The 19,699-nt window shown below is 41.8% G+C and overlaps 1 protein-coding gene across 2 annotated transcripts in view; it reads left to right on the forward strand.

Annotated features, from left to right (window-relative positions):
• Positions 1-19,699, forward strand: part of mmp16a (matrix metallopeptidase 16a (membrane-inserted)) — a 77,146-nt gene that overhangs the window by 36,409 nt on the left and 21,038 nt on the right. For both annotated transcript variants that reach the window (XM_086190716.1, XM_086190717.1), the window contains 2 exons: positions 9,091-9,252; positions 14,284-14,501. In XM_086190716.1, coding sequence (XP_086046842.1) covers positions 9,091-9,252; positions 14,284-14,501 — 380 coding nt within the window. The remainder of the gene's footprint in view (positions 1-9,090; positions 9,253-14,283; positions 14,502-19,699) is intronic.

Here is a 19,699-nt window from a genome sequence, read left to right on the forward strand (position 1 = left end):
CCTATTTACACCTCAGGCTAGAAACGCTGAAGCTCATGCAAAGAGACAGCATTTGACAGTAAGTATCTGAGTTTTAATTCCATTTTTCGAAGCACATTTTAGTGTGCCACATAAAACATTTGACATCGGTGAAATACTGAAATATCTGAAGTTTTATTACGACAGTTGAAATGGAAGTACTGAAAGAGGTTGAAATGACAGAAATGTAAATGCTGAAAGACGTAAAGGTTTAAGAATGACTGACTCGAGTTGGTATCAAAGTTCTGAAGTAAATTTTGTGGGGATGTGAGAGCAGTCGTGGGTGAAGTGGGGGTTGAGGATGGTTGAGGAGATTATGGCAAAACTCATAATCCTGGTTAATTTGGTCAATGTTGAGATCACAATTATTGAATTTGAAAACATTGTGGAACATAAGGCTGGATATTGGCAAGGATCTCACACTATGATACGTAGCATAATTAGGAAATGAACCAATTGTATTCAGAATTTGCGGTTCAGATTTTCCTTCGAAGAACTATACTTAACAGATTATAAAAACATAAAAATAAACTTTTCTTTAAAGGAAAATATTTTTATTTCATTATTACAGAAGATATAACCCCTACAGTTTCCTCCAAATTGTATCTGTTTACTGCGTATTTTCTTACATAAACTCTTCAAATAATAAATGAATAAATCAATAAAGCGGTTTCCTACTGAAAAGAGGTACATATAAAGTCCTACTGAAGATGAGCTGCTGTATATGCAGCTGTGTCTTATCTTTTGAACAAAAGTAGTTAAATGGGCAGCACTGTGGCCTCACAGCAAGAAGGTTCCGGGTTCGAGTCCCGGCTCCAGCACAGGATCTTTCTGTGTGGAGTCTCCATGTTCTCCCTGTTCCTGCTGGGTTCTCTCTGGTACTCCAGCTTCCTCCCACAGTCCAAAGACATCAAGAGGGGACGAGGCTGATTGATACTCTAAATTGACCGTAGGTGTGACTGTGAGTGTGAATGGTTGTCTGTCTCTATGTGTTGGTCCTGTGATGGACTGGTGACCTGTCCAGGGTGAACCCCGCCTCTCACCTGAAGGCTGCTGGGATAGGCTCCACCCTCTGCAATCCTTAACAGGATAAGCGGTAGAAAATGGATGGATGGAAAAGTAGTTACATACAACAGCCAATGAAGGATAGGAGAGGCTGCAGTCTTGTTCTTGTCTCTGACCTCTTCCTGCTAGCCTGAGTTGGTTTCTCTCTGTTAGTTTCTTCAAACTTGATAGGCTCAACGGGGTGATGGAGTTTGAATTGTCTGATAAGGTTTGTAGTTGAGGACAATTTCATTCTTGACTCCCCCAAGGAATATTTTGGCCGAACATTTTTTAGAAATTGGGAGCTAAACCCCGAATGTCCAACCAGGAATGGCTGCACCCTGTTCTAGCTGTGATGCTGATCACATGGTCGTCCACAAAGCTGCAATTTCCAGCCGCCTGCCCGGCTTTGTTAACTTGCTCAGATTCTGCTGATTTGGCTGTTGTCTCTTGATCTTTGTGTTTCTATCACATGCACATAGAGTACGGGTTGATATTGTGTCCTTTTCAGGTCGTTTTTTTTTGCCATCGGGAGCCTGCACATGGTGTTTTAATTTGTAAATTGACAGGATATTCGATGTCCTTTATATGAAGCTTTCCTTTCCGTCTGATCTACTCCGTGCAGCTTAATGCACCGTCCATCAAAATTTGATAAGGTGCTATTCCTGGCGAAAAGGTGCACCGTGATAGGTGACCAGTTAGGAAATAGAAAGACGTGACACTGACCGGCCGGTTATCTGCCAGGCACCCTGAAAACCAGCTAGTTCTGGTCCCTAACCAGGCAATCGGTATATCCCTAAACACGATACTTGAATCACAGTATGATCTCATCACAGTATTTTGCAAAACTATTTGGTATCCATAAAGTATATTGATATCCAATATTGATACAGTGTTCCGAAGAGATGTAATGCAATACCTTGCTTTATTGATTTTATTGCACTGCCCCAATCCAGGACTAGAATACGCTGATGTTTCGCCAGTGAAAGCAGCTGAATTTTCACTGAAGAATCAAAGTCAAAGTCTATCGAATGGCTTGATTGCCATACTTACTTCTAAGTATAATTTAAAATCATTGAAATTTCAGTGCAAATGGAAGAGCTGAGAGAGGAAATTGACAGAAACCTCATCTTTTTCATCCATTTTATTTTAGCCACAATTTCTTTCATTTGTTTGGAAAAAAAGTGTCATTTCAACTTGTTCTCTGCATTCAGCGCTAACAGAAGAGGTTTGAGCTTCCTCCCTATAAAGACAATCTCAGGCACGGCTATTTTCTGTCAGGGTCAGGCTTGGTAATGTGTAGCTTGCTAAGATTGAGGATTCATATTACGTTCGTGGGCGGCACGGTGGTGCAGTGGTTAACACTGTTGCCTCACAGCAAGGAGGTTCCGGGTTCGAGTTCGAGTTCGAGTTCCCGGCTCGGGAACGGGATCTTTCTGTGTGGAGTCTGCATGTTCTCCCTGTTCCTGTGTGGGTTCTCTCTGGTACTCCAGCTTCCTCCCACAGTCCAAAGACATCAAGAGGGGACGAGGCTGATTGATACTCTAAATTGACTGTAGGTGTGACTGTGAGTGTGAATGGTTGTCTGTCTGTCTGTATGTGTTGGTCCTGGTGACCCGTCCAGGGTGAACCCCCCTCTCGCCCGTAGCTGCTGGGATAGGCTCCATCCCCCCCCCCCCCCGCGACCCTTAACAGGAATAAGCGGAAGACAATGGATGGATGGATTACATTAGTATTTTCTTTTCTCAGCAGATGTAACAACGCTGCCTGGTTTTCTGGTAAAAACTCGAAAGTTCGAAAGCATTCTTTGGTAAAGTAACACAACTGTTTGGACTGTTAATAGACAAGAAGTGTGTGCGCTCTTGTTAAAGTCCATGCAGACACACAAACAGCCACCAATGATTCATTAATGATGAATGATTGCAATATATATGTACACAGATCCCCTGTCTTGCTCACAGGTGCTGCACAGAGATAAACATGACAAGAATAAAAGATGTTCTTTCCTTGGCAGCATTTATTCCCTCCTTTCTGCTGGTTTATTTACCTCAAGTCCATGGGACCGGCCAGTATTTGGATCCCTGGCAATGTTCCACTCACAGAATTTCAGTCTCTTGCTGTTTCTGTAAATAAATAATTACTCCAGTGTACATATGTTGCTTTCATCAGCTGGGGTTTTATTCTTTGACAAGCTTGTGAGAATTAAGTGTAATTGATGCAATAGTACAAGTGTTGCTCAACCAATGTCAACAGCCTGGAGTGGCAGAGAGAGAAGTGGTAGACAACAAGGGAAGGGAAAGCAAGTGAGATCAGTGTTCTGGCCGTCAGGTGGTAGAGCTCTATGGATGTTGGCCGTGAAGCTAGATGTTCAGGCTCAAACAAACACTATTTTTAACATATTATAAATTCCTATTAAATGTTAAAAGGCCATCCATTCGTCTTTGAAAAAACAACAACAATTGTGATCCGTTCATTCAATCACTCATGAATTAATTAATGATCCGATCTAAATCAGAACAAGTCTGCGTGTACTTCTACTTTTTTTGTGTTTGCTCTCATCCGAGGCAGTGCTGATGCAATAGATTTGCGGCGGTGTAGTTTGTGACATGATCCCTGAGCAAATGAACGTGACAATGAGAGGTAATAAAAGATTAAGACAGCTGTTTTACAAGCCTGTCCTTCAAAATGACAGACACTGAGAAAGTCTATCCAATGCAACCTCTGCTCGGTAGTGAAATGTTCCTGTTGTGTCCCATGAGAATATGTTGGACGCAGAGAGAGTGTGAAAGCAGAATGCAGCCATTGTATTATACATTATCTTCACAATGGTCACCATGTTAAGTCAGGCGCACAGCTGTGGTTTGACAGCCAGCGAAGCTCTGTGTGCCCAGAGGCCCTCTGAGCCAGGTCCTCCACCACTGGGCTGAGATCCTCCAGCAGTCTGCACTCCTGAATGACTAGCGCTTTCATTGACTCACTTTCTGCTCCCTCCCTCTGCTTTCCTTTGCACTTCACATGTCTCCAACTTCTCTCAGGGTCAAGGTTGCTCCAATTCCTGATGGCATACTGGCTCAGAGAAACCACATTCAATGCCAGTATTTTGAACTTCACCCTGGCGAGTGAATAACTGCTGATTTCCTTCCTTTTCCCGTTCATCACAGCTGAGAGTTCAGCCAGGATCAGGAACAGCGACAGAGAGTCATGCCACCAGCTTCCTTTTCATTTCTGTCAGACAAATCCTAAATTTTAAATTTCCGATTACTCAGTCCTGGACTTCATCCTGTACAGTATGAAAGCTAGTGTTATCGAATGCCATCAGTTATTTCAGGGTCCCCAAAACACTTTGGGGTGCACCTGCACAAGCTAAGGGGTGTATTGTGGTGTATCACATACCTTGCATGGCAGCTGGTTTTAAGAAATCCTGACATTGTGAGATCACATCAGAAACCATTAAGCCGGGCTTAAAGTTATGCGTTATCAACTGGACTTTGGATCAGGATCCTTTGAGGATATTCCTGTGTGGTTTAGCTGTACCAGAGATGAGAAGCAACTGTTCAAAAGACGTGAACAAGTATGAGTGAAGGACAAAGAGCAGCACTGAAGTGTTTTCTTGATGGAAAAGACATTTTCACTTGTCTACTGAGCGGCTCTGGCTTTAATCTCAGTTTAGTGTTCGTGTATACATGTTGTGATCATAAGAGGATAAATACCTGGCAACATTCGAGACAAGTTAGCTAAAGCTAACACACGATTAGTTTTTATGGTGCTTTGAACAGGTAAATCAGGTAAAAAAAATTTTTTTTTTTAAAGTTACATTAGCTACGCATTTTTGAAAAGTTGTTTAAAATGCTAAACGTAATGGAGAAAGGATCTAACCCCCCAGGTGGTACAAATGCAAACTTGACCCAGTATTGACACTTGATGTATGTAAAACCAAAGAAACAACAGCATTTCTACAAGTGTTGAAACATTCCGTTCACTTGGAACATGTTTGGTGATCTTGAAGACTAAAGGTGAGGACTCGCAAAATTCACTGCAATTGCAATTAACACGGTTTGTGTTCATGTGACCGTGACGCAAGATTTATTTTATTTTTTATTTTTTTTTACCCTGAGACCATTACTGAAAACGCAGTGTCAGCCAGTCAGGGGATTGTGGGAGCTGAACAATGGGAAATGTATGGGGTCCTGTGGGACCAAAGGGAGCGCTTGTGCTTGCTTTGACAGCAAAACAACAGCAATGTGATGACAGCAGTAACAGTCACAGCTGTGTTTTCAGAGAGGAGGATTCTTCCAAGTGAAAGCACTGAGGTGCTGTGAATTTAAGCTTGTTTAAGATGTTGATTTGGTGCAGACATGGCAGGCCTCGCTGTGTTTTGGAAAATCTTTCTCCACAAGAGAGGAGAAGTTGGTTCCTTGACAGTGCTTGTAATTATTGTACACTTGACGGTACAACAAGTGAGGGATAATGAACATTTTAAAGCAGAGCAAAAACTGGCTTCGGGAGTAGTGAGGTCACTATGTTGTGGTCATCCATGCTTGTAGCTCTTGTCAGATGTCATGTATTGAGTGAACTGCTGGCGCTTAGTTAAACAGCAAGGAAGCGGAGAGCTTTACAGGCCCCTGGAGTCCCGTACTGACAACCTGAGCTATTACTGCAATTGAACAGCCCCATCTAGGGTCCCATATCTGATTTGTGGGCCAGTGTGTGTTTATCTGTGTGTTTATGTCTGAAACCTGTATTGTTATGTGTTATGTGTGCCCTCAGCAAGCAGATGGTCTGTAGCCGCAGTGGCATGTGCAGGGAACCGGTAAATTATGGAGAAAGAGCAGGTAGAGGTTTCTGGTGTCTAATCGCACCCCCTGTTTGCTTTACTGCAGCCCCTTTGAGGAAAGACAGAGAGAAATCCGCCTAATAATCAATCTCTGTTACTCTGTACCTCTTTCACCTGATCCTCCCTTCTTTATTTCTTTTTTTCCTTCCACACTATCTCATTAGTTGCAACCTTGACCTGTCCTGAGGCGATAGCCAGTAAGACAGCACTCTGCTGCCGCCACGTCCTGCCAGTGTGGTTGAAGCCAAATGATAAGGGTTCATGCGGTCACGGAAAAACCTAGAGAAGTACTGGAATGTGAAACTGGTAAATTACAGGACTGGAAAATCTTTTGAAGAATAAATAAAATGAGAAAAATGTTGGAACAGTCACAGAAATTTGCTTCAGACGTACCAGAATATTAGCCTGTATGTGGTTCGGTTGAGACCGACTGATTTCAGTGAAATAAATGCTTGTAAATTTTCGCATGGACTTTTCTGTTCATTACATGTTAACAGACTCAGACTTTTCCTCACTGGTATGGGAAAAGTAGTGAAAATGCATTGGTAAAAACATGTCTGAATTGTAAATGCTTAAAATGCCCTATGATATATTAATTAAAATAGAGCCTTTATGCTAAATATTTTGAAATTTTCTGCATCTGGTAAAATAATAATAATAATATTGGACTGTTTACCTTTGAAAACTGCCATCAGCATGTTGGCCCTGGCCATCATTGTGATGTATTCAATCTCCTGGATGTTTTTGGCATTGTTAACTGCTTCATTCTCTATGAATGGGGCTGAATTATGTTCGCTGACAGGAAAGCAATGTTACAAAATACCAAGGTCAAGGGTTAAGGTTGTATAATTCATCATTTCCATCTTTTGTGATTGGAGGAAGATCTCAGGAGATAACAAATAGTCCAGAGTCTTATCATTTTCCGTACCTTCATTTTTTTCCTGTCTCTTTATCATCAGTTTTTCCCCTGCTTTTCCTCGTCCATCACTCTAAATGTCCTTTCTCCTCAGTTGGCCTCATCTTTATCTTTTCTCCCACTCACTTTTTCTTCCCTCCCATGGCTTTTTCTCTCACCTTCATCTTGCTTCTTTTCTCTCCTTCTATAGCATCCCCTCGCTGCCGTACCCCTCCCCATCTCGCTCCTTCCAGCTGATAATTAGCCAGGCAGTACAAGCTGCCTCGGCTTTGTTTATGGATCCAGGGGTCAACAGGACATCCCTGTCTGCCACAGCATGACTTACGTAAGCAACACTGACCTCGAATGGCCCAGGAGGCACAAAGGCTGACTCAAGATTGAGGAATAGAACAAGACAGTGATGCAAAAGGACACAGACAAAATGTGGCCACAGCTTCTGTGTATGAATGTGGTTATTCAGGCTTTAACTCTTTTTTTTTTTGGCTGAAATTTGATTCCGTCTTAGTTTTCTGTCTTTTCGTTGTTGGGTTTTCTTTTTTTGTTTTTGTTTTAAAGAATGAAACAAGGATGTTGCATTGCTGCTGGAGACAGATTACGTTTGATCACAACCATCTTTTCTAAACTAAGCTGACCACCTGCCTCTATCTCCATATTGAATACAGGCACGACATTGGTATCGCCATTGTTGAATAATTCCACCAGCTATTGTGTCACCCTTAATTTGAAAAGTTTAGTTTGACGCCTGCCTGGCTGAGCATCTCCCTCCACAGGTGATTCCTAAATCACTGAGCCGCTTCTCTCTTTATTTGCTATAAACTTTATCTCCGGACACTTGTTTGGTATTTCAAGTGTGCATGTCTCAATTTATGCGTATTTCTCTACTTTTACAAGCTTTCCCCGAAGAATTTACCTGAAACGTCCCACCTTTTCAGTGAGACTCCCGGGTATTAATGCAGTCTTTTTTTTTTTTTATAACCGCACAGTGGAGGACGTTACATTAACCTTAAAAAGAGTCGCTGACATTTACACAGTCAATTATCCTTCACGAGGCTCCAATTAAACCATTTCTCAGTGGCGTGTCTGCTCGACAAATTCTTGCGCATCGTACTGTACCTGCTGATAAGTGATCTGCAACACCAGCTCGAACTGCTGATGAGTTATTCATGTGGCAGATTTGCACTTGATAAGTGCCTCGCTTTAATTGCAGTGAATAAGTGATGGCTTTTTTCTCTCCTCCCAAGTCTATTGGTGTGATGAGGGAGAAAGAGAATAGTAAACAGAAGGGACAAGGGACAACCTTGAAACTGCGTAGCTGAGAAAACCATTTGACCCAGCCAATTCCAATTAAAAAGAAACATTTTTGCCAGACTTATTGTCTTTAAATTTGAACTTTTTTTTAACACTCTACTTTGAAGTGGTGTAACATTTCTAAAGTCTCATTGGATTTAGGTTTATAGCTTGCCACAGGCAGCCAGTTAGAAATAATACAAACATAGTCTAGCCTTAATTATATACCGGTGAGTTCCTTGACAATAATTATGAGTTTTTTTTGTTTTTATTTTATGGGCTAGTTTGGCTGAGGCTAGGGAGGAAGAGCTATTTTTCTGTTGTTGTTTTTGGTGTGTGTGGGAGGAGGTGACTATAAATGCAACATAAATTGTGATCCCAATACAGTTGGGATTGAGTTTGGGGGCCGGCTGTCAGGTTTCTGAGTCAGAAGGTCACCCCAGCATAGTCATCGGCTTACCACGGCTCAAGACTAATTACAGAGAACGGGGTTGTCTGTGCTTTGGGAGTGTGTAGTGCAAATATGTGTGTACGGACATGTTTCTGTAACATGCCCAATCAATGGCTGTGGCTTGCTGCATAATCCACTCATTAGGTGCATAAATGATGGGTTATCCATGCCTGTACAACCATAGTCATTTATCTTTGCATGCATATTCTTGCATAGACGTTGGAAGGACTATTTTTTACAAAGCAATGATCTTACCTAAAACTGCTACCTTATCCTAACTTAATCCTTTATTTTCATATGAAGTCAGAATTTTTTGAAGTATATTGCTGTCCTCAAGGACGCTTAGGTTTATTCTGAAGGAACTCAGCTGGCACTGCCAAATAGAACAGGTGCAAGCTGTGAGGTGACAAAAAAACAACCAGAGGGCAACTGAGGATATCAACATGAAATGTTGCGGTCATATTTACTCAGGGCAGCAATAACAGAGCTGATTTTCTTTTCTTTTCTTTATTTTGTTTCTCAATTTCATTTTGTTTCTAGGTAACGATTTGTTCCTGGTGGCAGTCCACGAGCTCGGCCATGCACTTGGACTGGAACACTCCAACGATCCCACGGCCATCATGGCTCCTTTCTACCAGTACATGGACACAGACAACTTTAAACTGCCGATGGATGACCTGCTAGGCATCCAGAAGATTTATGGTAAGACCTTGCTACCATAAAATCCACAGGAAGGTTTTATTAGTCCAGTTATGTGCTTGTCAGGTTTATTTGAGTTGAACAACAGATGCAACCGATTTATTTAATTACTTAGCTTGCCTTAAATGCTGGTGTGACCACTTCTTTCTTATACTTTTTCACACAGAATATTTCCTTATTTATTTGAACCCAGCTTAAAAACCAGGTGGAATACAGATCTAGGATTTCACAATAAATCAGGGTTGTCAAGGGAGAAATGCTTTGTGTTCTCAAAAAGCTGATGAAAGGAAGTGTGGAATTTAATTTGACGTTAACAGATTAATACTGGAAAGTATCCGGGGATCAAATACTGTAACTCCGCTAAGGTGTTCCAGATCACTTTTAAAATTGAATAGGTCATACCTCAACCTAAGATCTATTGTCCTGCCAAATTAAATCAAAAGCCGTCGACGACTATTTGATTTATCTTGCACACAAATGCCGGTTATCAGCTTACCGCCTTGATTGAGGTAGAGTATCAAAGCGTCTTCATCCTTTCGCTCTTGAAATGTCGTTGAATGAAGAGCTCTTAGCAGATCTCATTGATTAGGCCCTATGTTAATGTATTCTGACATGGGGTTGGTATGGAGAAACCCGTAACTACACACTGTCATTTCTACCTCCTCAGTTTGTCCTCTAAGTGAAGCAACAATTTGGAGGGGAAATGACAGAAATGTTCCTCATAGCTATTCAGACTGTAAACCAGTCAGTCTCCACTGAGGTGACTCTGGTCTGTCACATGAATGACTACACATGCGTGTGCACACACACACACACACACACACACACACACAGGAGCGCGCGCACTCACACACACAACCACACAAAACCTGCCATCTGCTTACATGATCAGGGCACGTACCGTTGGGAGTGACAGACCTGGGCAAGCGATCAAATCTCTCCTCATCCCTCTCGTGTTTTACTCTCCCTCCTCTGTTGTACTAAGAGTTGAAGGGCAGGACAAGCGAAGGCAGCTCCTCTCCCAGCAATCCCTCACCCCCCCATCCCCACCCCTGAACACACACACACACACACACACACACACACACACACACACACACACACACACACACACACACCCCAACACCCCACCAATTGGCCTCATTTCCTTTTTTCTTGTTGCTGGATTTAAAATCTAAAAAAAAGAAGAAAAAAAAAAAGAGCTAGTGGGGAGAGCTCCCCAGTTTACATCAGTAAGAAGCTGGGGTTGAACAGGAGAAGGTGTGAAATGATTCCATGAAAGTTTGGAGGTATCTTGAGGACTAGAGTATAAAAGGATGGAAGAAGAGCAAAGGGGAAGTAGTGATCTTGTGGACTTTTTTGCAGTCAGTGGAAGTCAAACAGGCTCACCCAGTGAACTGTGGGAACCAAAGTTGTGATTGTCCGGATGAAATCAATTCAGTGTTAGTTTTTGGCATGTTGCTGTCCTTCATGCCAAGATGATACTCTGTCACAGCAAGGGAAAGTGCCTGCTGCTTCACATTATTTATAGTCCCTTCTTAAAAACACAAAATAATTGCACATGAATAATTAACAGTTTAAAATTCACTAGATGTTCGGCCCCATAAAAACTAATGAAATGTTTTAGTAGTCTGCGCATAATTATAAATAATGAGGACGGACCATATCTGAACATATTGGAGTGGAATTGCTGTCATGTACTCTGTACTCTGTTCTCAACAGGCTTTGAACATAATGACTTCCTGCCCTTCTGAAGATAAGAGCCTACTTCCTGTTAACACAAGCAGCAAATTTAGTAACGGTCACATTATTGCATATGATAATGGTTCCAACAAAAGAAGACATTTATTTCACATACTGTATATTTACTCTGAACTCTTGCCTTAAATCCGGCGAAGGAGGCCTAAATGAAAAGAGTTTAATTGTGTGGCATTTAATGAACTTCGTTCATACGATATTTTTCAAAAGAGAAATAAAAAAAAGTGTGTTGGACGGTAACATCCTCTTTCTTTCTTGACCCTCTCTTCTGTGTTGATTCTTCTTCCTTGAGGTTGAATTGCGATTGAGTGGCAAACCAGCTTACGGGTAGATTAGTGCCACCAACTCGCTGCCGTGTGGTGGAAGAACAGAACTGCAAATGTTTCATAAATGTGTCTGCCAACTTCCAAATGGCAATCATCTGTTTCTTTTTTTTCTTTTTCTTTTTTTTACAATTTACTCGAGCAGGAAGTCCGCTATGTTATGTTGTCAAATATTTGGACCGTCAGCTTAAGTTTTGGATAAATGCGGGCCCGATTTGAATTTAAAAAAACTCAACAGTGACTTGAAGCAAAAAGATGGGTGTTTGTTTGTTTTGCTACCACCACAAAAACCAGAACCACCACTTCAACGAATTTCATCAAAATACGTTCAAATATTTTCGGACATATCAGTAAAACTTGGAAGTCAGATCAGAAGCCAGTGAGGGGAGTACAGAATTAGGGTTACGTGATCGAATTTTCTTGTTTTGATAAGGTGTTTAGCAGACTCATCTGAAGACGTTCAGCGCTAGAACTGGGTAGGCTTGCAACGTCTTGTTTGTCATGTCCCTGATATGTCCCACCTTTGTCACATGAGCCTTTTCTGGGAGAGAACAACATCCCCCCATCGAGATCTCTGTTTTCCGCCACCATGGCTGCTTTATATACATGTGTGAATTTAAGCTCCGCCTGCTTGTTTGTCCAAGAGAAGACGTTTGATTTTGCCGTTGCTGTTGTGTGTTTGTACTCTCTGCTTTCTGTTTACACCATCATCTGCATGCACACCGTTTGTTCATGTGATATACATTTCCTGGCACATTTGTATGAATGTCATGGTTGTTGACGTCTGTTATAATTACGATAAATGCGGACATATCTTCAGCCACCTCTATACTCAGCCTCGAGTACTGGCTCTCAATTATGCCATTGCAAACCCAGGAGTATGCGGATCTTCATCGGCCATTCCGGCGATCAGCTGGAAATCGGTCTAATCATTGGAATGAGCTGCCGCAGTGACGGGCCAGCTGGGATCTAACCGAGGATCGCACAGTTTGCGGGGCAATCAGGGAACATCAGTGGGCAGATGCCAAACATACTGCACATTTAGCTGCTTCTCTTGTGTACATGTTCAGCTTCTCTTATCACTGCACTCTTTCTGCCTTGACATGTTTGTCTACGTGTCGAGCTGATTGCAAGTCTCCCCATGCTTACATAACTGTTGAGAGCTTTGGCTCTGCTAATCTGGGATGTATTTCAGGGAAGTTAATTCAGTCAGTAAATGAAATCTCTCTCGTGTAGACCTGCTGATCAGTTTGTGGGCTGGAAGATGTCTAGAGTAGTGCTTACTGTTAATCCTCTGATCAGCTGGCTGGTCTTTGTCTCTTTCCTTTTTTTTTTGCTTTCTTTCTTTCTTTCTTTCCTTACTTCTTTCCATCATTTCGTATTCGCTTTTGTAAAGCTCGTTTCATTCGCTGGCTTTTACAGCGTTAAGTCTTTGAGTGATTCATGTATATGAATGTTTACAGTAGCAGCAAGTTCATTATTAATATATGCCACCACTATTCATTGACACATTTCATGACTCTGTGTGTGTGTGTGTGTGGGGGGGGTTGCTTGTCACATTTGCATCTTTCATATTGCATTGCACTCATCTATTCCTGCATCTGTTGGCCCCAATCAACACATGGCAACTCATATCCTTGTTTTCACAGTTACAGTGTGTTATCCCTACACCATCACCATCGCAATTATTCATACATGCAACCCACTCGCTTGCCCTCTCGCTACCTCTCTCACCGTGTTCCTCCGCAGTGTGTTCCTCACTCCCTTTTTCTCATGTAATTCATGAATGTTAAATGAGACCAAGGCTCAGCCTCCAAATACGGAAGTTTTTTTGTTGTTGTTTTGTTATGCATGTTTAAGGTTAAATCCACAGCTTTTTATATTAGCTGGCACTTCATTTCAGCATTGTCATTGTAAAATGTGCAATGTGGAAATCTGCTATTTGCATTGCCTTTCTCTCGCTCTCTCTCTCTCTCTCTCTCTCTCTCTCTCTCTCTCTCTCTCGCTATCCTCTCCTTTGCTTCCCAGGTATTCTTTATCTTTTTGCTTCATCTTTTTGTTTGATTTCTTGTTAACATATTACCTCTGCAAATTGTATCGTTTTCATTTCCATGTTGGCTCCGGTTACAGGTGAAGAGGTTCAACTTGGCTTGAACATTTGGCTCTCTTGCAAGCTCAGGTAGCTGCTTGGTTTCAACTGGCACACCAATAATGAAAGTATTTCATCCATCATCCTTAAAAAAACTGAAGTCTCCCAGTTTACTTACTCCTAAACATATAAACTTTTTTGGATGGATGTTATTTTTCTTTTCTTTTCTTTTTTTTACAGTCACACATTTCATTCTGCACTTTGCCCCTGTATCCTGGTGATTCTCTCAAAACACAGTTTTAGCTACACTAAGGATGCCCAGTTTAATCCCTCACTTTCCTCTTTGGTGACCAGACTGAAATATCTCTTTGACGTTGCTATGGGTCACATTGAAATGCAGTTTTTACAATCGTGGTTTCTGCTGGATGAATTCAAGTATGAGTTATGTGATATATGTACTGTCATCAGGGTTCCAAGTACTTCGACTCACATTTAGAAGTATTGTTTTAGAAAAAGGTTGAGGGAAACGGCAACATGGGGCAAAAAAAAATCCCCCAACTGCATCAGCATTTGGATGCTAGCTTGAGCTGGTTTCTGCTTGACTCTAAAAAGTGTTCATGCACGCACCGGAAGATGGAACCCCAATTTCGTAAAAATTTGTACATTGTGAATCTTCAATGTGACGACTCGCTGTTTCTGCTGCTCTTCCCTGTACCGCCTTCTTCTAGCGGCGTTATGCAGCCTATTTTATTCACCCCAAACCAGTTGATGGAAACACCCCTTTATGCACATTTCGCTTAAAATCTGCTTGTCATATGAAGACACAACATGTATCAAAACTTTTTTTTCTTTAATTTCCTCTAGGACCTCCTGATAAGATTCCCCAGCCCACCAAGCCTTTGCCAACGGTGCCCCCTCCTCGATCCCATCCCCCTTCAGACCCACGTAAGCCAGACAGGCAGACACGACCTCCAAGGCTCCCCCCTGGGGACAGACCGTCCCACCCCAACTCCAAACCCAACATCTGTGATGGAGGCTTCAACACCTTGGCCATACTGAGAAGAGAGATGTTCGTCTTTAAGGTAAGCAAGGAACCTGAGATATCAAAACAGTCGTGGGGCTTTTTCACATGTTGTCATGCGGAGCCCCAGAGCGTATTCTTAGTCGCTGGTTGGCTCTCTTTGCAGCTCAAGAGCACAAATATCAGTCTTTGCTGTTAAAAATAACTCATGAAAAGCTGTTGGGTCTTTCTGTAATATTGTCCAACGCAACCCCTTGGAATGATCCATGATTTATTCAAATTTGGAAAGTGCCGTGAGTTACACACTTGAGTTCTTCTTGAATGTGTGTGAATACTTGGTGAAGAAGATGCATGCCTGAAGAAAGTCCTATCCTTCATGAAAGCCGGTTTCCCAAAAATGTGTCCCTTAATTACAACCCTGCAAACAGCAGACATTTTGGAAAACACCCCCCATGGAGAAAGCGCTGCTTCTGACAGTAGACAAGTGGTGTATGGATTGAATGAGAGCTTCAAGGATTACCTCAGTAAACATGGGATGGGAGCGTTCCTCTAATCTGCTGCATGTTTACTATGTTCATACAGCACATGCTTGGATAAAATCGGATGGTTTTCTTCTTTTTTGAGACTTTTAGTGAAAAGTTTGTATTTTGTACAAATACAGTGGGCTATGATTTCATTTAAGAGGGAGAAAATGTATTTTATTGCATTATTAAAAAGCTGTTATCTCTGAAAGGAGCTCTGTCCACTTCACTCTGGGCGGAATTGTCCAAACTCTTTGGACAAAATGGATATTTCAGTCAGAGGAAACACTGCGCACACTGCACTAGTCTCACTTTTTCTCCATAAACCCTGCCTTGTCTTTCTTCCAGTACATGAGAAAAAACACCCGTCTCTTAATGCGTCTTTATCCTTTGGTCTAAGCTTGTGAGCACAAGAACTCTCAAACATGCAGCAAAGGAACAGAGGAAAAACTTGGGGCAACACAAAGAACTCCTGTGTTCTTCAGAGAGGAGAAAGAGCGCCTCTCATGTTTTATGTGAGTGTGACTGTATTTGTCTGGGGATATAAATAGTATTCACTGGTTAAATAAGAAGCTTGTGGAGGCAGAGAAAAACCCTTCCTTCCTTCCTGTCCTCTCACCCCTCACTGAGTGTGTTCCTCAAGCTAAAAAATATAAAATGAAATAAATCTGGCATCGAACGAGAGCTATTACCTGTGGAGTTATTTAACAGCAGTTGCCCACACTGTCTATTTTTGGTGGAAATGGTATTTTGTTGTTGCAATCCTTGAGTTTCTCTCAAATGTCGCTGGCAGCACCTCCTAGCACCCTTGATTACTCCATCAGGACAGGTTGTTGTCCTGATGGAGTGATGAAGATCATGGGGACTTGAACAGAGAGGTACTGCAGGGAGAAAGGACATCTGCGAAGGAGACGAGGACAGTTGAAATCATCTACTGATTTCCTAAATTATATTTTGATGTATTGACGCATCAAACAGTTGGCACGAAAGGCAGGACTTTTAACAACCAGCAGGCAACCATCAAACGTATTAATGTTGTGTTTCCATCAACATGTTTTGATGCACACTTCAAAGTATCCGAAGAGGCAAAATTAAAAAAAAAAAAAAAATCCTTCACTTTCAGAACAGTTTTTAATGGTTGATTATGTAATCGTAAATGTACAAAATAGGAGATGGAAATCCTTTAATGCTGGACGATACAGTATATCCGTATACTGTATATCAGACATCTAAATCTTTTCATGGGATTTTTGGAATGTCAGGTGAAAATTACAGTTTGACTACTCGTGACCATGTGGAACCAATATGATGAAACTTAAATGATCTGATGTGTCATTTTCCCACACCATTATAAATATCGCGATGTACTTGGAGGGCTTCTGTAACATTGTGATATTCATTTGCACCCGGCCTTAAAACCCCTATTGTGCTATGCTACCTACAAGCTAAACCAGTCAACGGAAATGTATTTAAAAAGTTGACACTTACATAAAAACACAAATCCATCCATCCATCGTCGTCTTCCGCTTATTCCTTTCTATTAAGGGTCGCGGGGGGGCTGGAGCCTATCCCAGCATCTACGGGCGAGAGGTGGGGTTCACCCTGGACAGGTCACCAGTCCATCACAGGACCAACACATAGAGACAGACAACCATTCACACTCACAATCACACCTACGGTCAATTTAGAGTATCAATCAGCCTCGTCCTCTCTTGATGTCTTTGGACTGTGGGAGGAAGCTGGAGTACCAGAGAGAACCCACACAGGAACAGGGAGAACATGGAGACTCCACACAGAAAGATTCTGTGATGGAGCTGGGACTGGAACCTGGAACCTTCTTGCTGTGAGGAGACAGTGCTGACCACTGCACCACCATGCAGCAAAAACAAAAATACTGTCTGTTATTATTTCATAAGTGTGTTTCTCCTATGTTGTGTTTGTGCCAGTGCTTTACAGACTTTAAGTGTATTTCCTTGACCAGTAATTATTATTATTGTTGTTATTATTATTATTATTATTAATACAATTAATTTGCCCTGTAGCGCGCATATTCCCCCCCCCCCCCCTTTTTGCACAGTTTTACCCACAAGTGCAACTGCCCTGTAGCGCAGCTCACTCGCCGATCCATGGACAGGCTGCTGCAAATATACTGTAGCTCCTTGAAGCAATCGGCTCCTCTCCCGTTTTACGTCATTCAATCTGAGTCCTACTGTGCCCTCTTTGGTGTGTCGTTCTGTCCGTGCTTGTGCTCTTGTGGTATTTATAGTATGATTTGCCTCAACAATTATTGCTCTGTCTGCTGTTCTACACGTCCTATATAATTACTGTTCTTTCTTCGCCATAGTACTCGTACGCAAGCACAATTAGGGACAACAAAGAGAGATCTCAAAGTTTGCCGGAGATATAGGACCACCTTTTGAGCTTAAGCTCTTTTGTTGTATGCAAATAAGCCTCCACGTACATGTTGTAGGCTGTTGGCCACCCATGTAAAACGCTGCTCAGCATAAACTGTGCGGCTCCTTGTCTTTGTCAAACTTCCTGCAGAGATCCAGCTTCCTAATTAGTGCTTTTTTTTCTTTTGTAAATTTAATGTACATAATTAACCTTTAAAACAAAAGGTTAATAGGGTTCTGCAGTTTGTTTGTGCTAAGTGGAATGTGAAGTGTGGGGTTTGCACAAACAACAATCATCATGCACTGGATACTACCAAGACAGGCTGTATTGTTGCTCAGATAAATTATTAATGAGTATCTATAATGTCTTGGGGAATTCTGTGGCGTAACAACAAGGGAAATCCAAATAAAATCAAAGAGAAAAGAACTGAACATATGCAGAGTGCTGACAATTCAGTTCTCCACATGAGCTTCACCACTGATAAAGAGGTTTTTCCGTTGCTTTCACCGTGAAGGCAACGATGAAAAGGGTCTTTTGTTTTTAAGTGCAGTTGTTAATCCACAGTGTTTCAATTGTAAGGACCTGTATTAAGGTGATCTCAAACCACAGTTTCATTGATCTTTTATTCCACGATTCAGATGTGTTTGATTAGGTGAAATCGGTCAGAGGTCACAGGATCAAATTCAATCTGAAAGTGTGTTTGACTGGAAGAAGAGGAGGTGGTCCTGATATAACTGATCCTGAAAATGAGTCAAGCCGATTTCTGTTGCTGCGGAGGAGATCTGACACATAACGCTATAAATCAGCCGATGTGGAATCCTACTGATGTTTGCGCTTCTCCAGAACTTGATATATTCCCCTTGGATCATGCCAAGGGTGATGTAGCAAAGTAGAATTGGGTTCAGATGACAGTTGACAGAGTAGTGATGATTTATTTATGTGTCCTTGGGTCCCATTTCAGTTTAATGTAAAAACGTGTTCTTTTGTTAAAAAGGAGATTTTATTTTTCCTTTCTTCGCAGTTTGATTGATTATTCAGTTTGGGTACTTTGTGCTCTAGGTCCATTTGGCCTGCATGGCTTGGCTGTAGTCACTGGCCCCTCTTGATTGTTTGGGAGACCAGAGTCTGGTGGGTGCCAAGTCATTATAGTGGAGAGCTCAGCTGTTTCACAGGCCCTTGTCCTCAGGTGGTCCAAGCTTATAAAGCTTTAGGATCCAAGGTGATGTGAGTTTATTTGTGAAATAAAGTGGAAGTTTTGGAAGCGCTGTTTCTATAGCCCCATTCCCACTGACCTAAGATCACCTGCTAACATCTGGCTTTTTTTCTGCAATGGCAACAGTTTTACATGGCAGACACTCCCTCATCTGGTTACCTTGCATTGGAAAAGGTATTGATCGGCTCCAATCGACATTGACGGGAATTCAAAACCTGCATGAACACAGTCATTTTTGGTTGGCTTCTTTAACCTCCAGTTCTGGAATCGTGCAACAAACAGTCAGAGATCCACCATCAACAATATACATGAAAGCCACAAAGTCTTCGTCCAAGCGGTGGCACTCTTTTTTTACAGCACCTCTGACTTCTTTCTGGTGCAGTAACTACGCAGTCATGATGTTGATGGTGATGCACCACAAAAAGAAAAGAACTACCTTTTTCTACTCCCTCGCCGCATCAACTCCCAATGGGAGCAGGTCGATTTTTTGTTTTGAAATAAATGCTGCGCATCGCCCATTATATATTAAAAACTGATTGATATCATGATAAAGATGCACACAACACAGTACATTTGATTATCCATTGTCAGAAACTGTTTTGTTCACACTCCAATATCGTAGGAGACCCCCCCCCCCCCCCATTACACTCATATTTTGAATATAGGTAGTTTGCCGAACAAGAATGAAAACACACCCCAAAAACACAGAAGTTTTATATCAAAAACTCTTGGATTCCAATCAGGAAGTGAGTATCTTGGCAACAGTTGGCCCAATTTAACATTAAACTCAGCTCAGTTGTTTCTGATGCCCAAAAAGTCAAAAATCTGCACAAGGTCCGCCTTGGCTCAGGTCCAGTGGGTGCAAGGTTTTGACCTGCACAGGGCTTGGACCCTTGCTCGCATATCTAGTTTTGTTTTTGAAAGTGTGGTCGGTAATGTAGAGGTCCTCCGACCTGACCATTTGCATCCAAGCAGAGCATTTTAACTCTCAATCTGAATGGATATTTCCACCATTTTTAAATTTTTTTTTTTAACCTTTGGCTTTACCCTCCGAAGGTTGTCGATAAAGTTATGGACATGCTGTATTCACATGCACCACATTCATATGGTATTGCGACACATTAAGTAGCC

This window comes from Aulostomus chinensis, chromosome 21 (assembly GCF_037954235.1).
Source record: "Aulostomus chinensis isolate RoL2024-O1b breed Wild chromosome 21, RoL_Achi_v1.0, whole genome shotgun sequence".
Classification (NCBI taxonomy): Eukaryota; Metazoa; Chordata; class Actinopteri; order Syngnathiformes; family Aulostomidae; genus Aulostomus; species Aulostomus chinensis.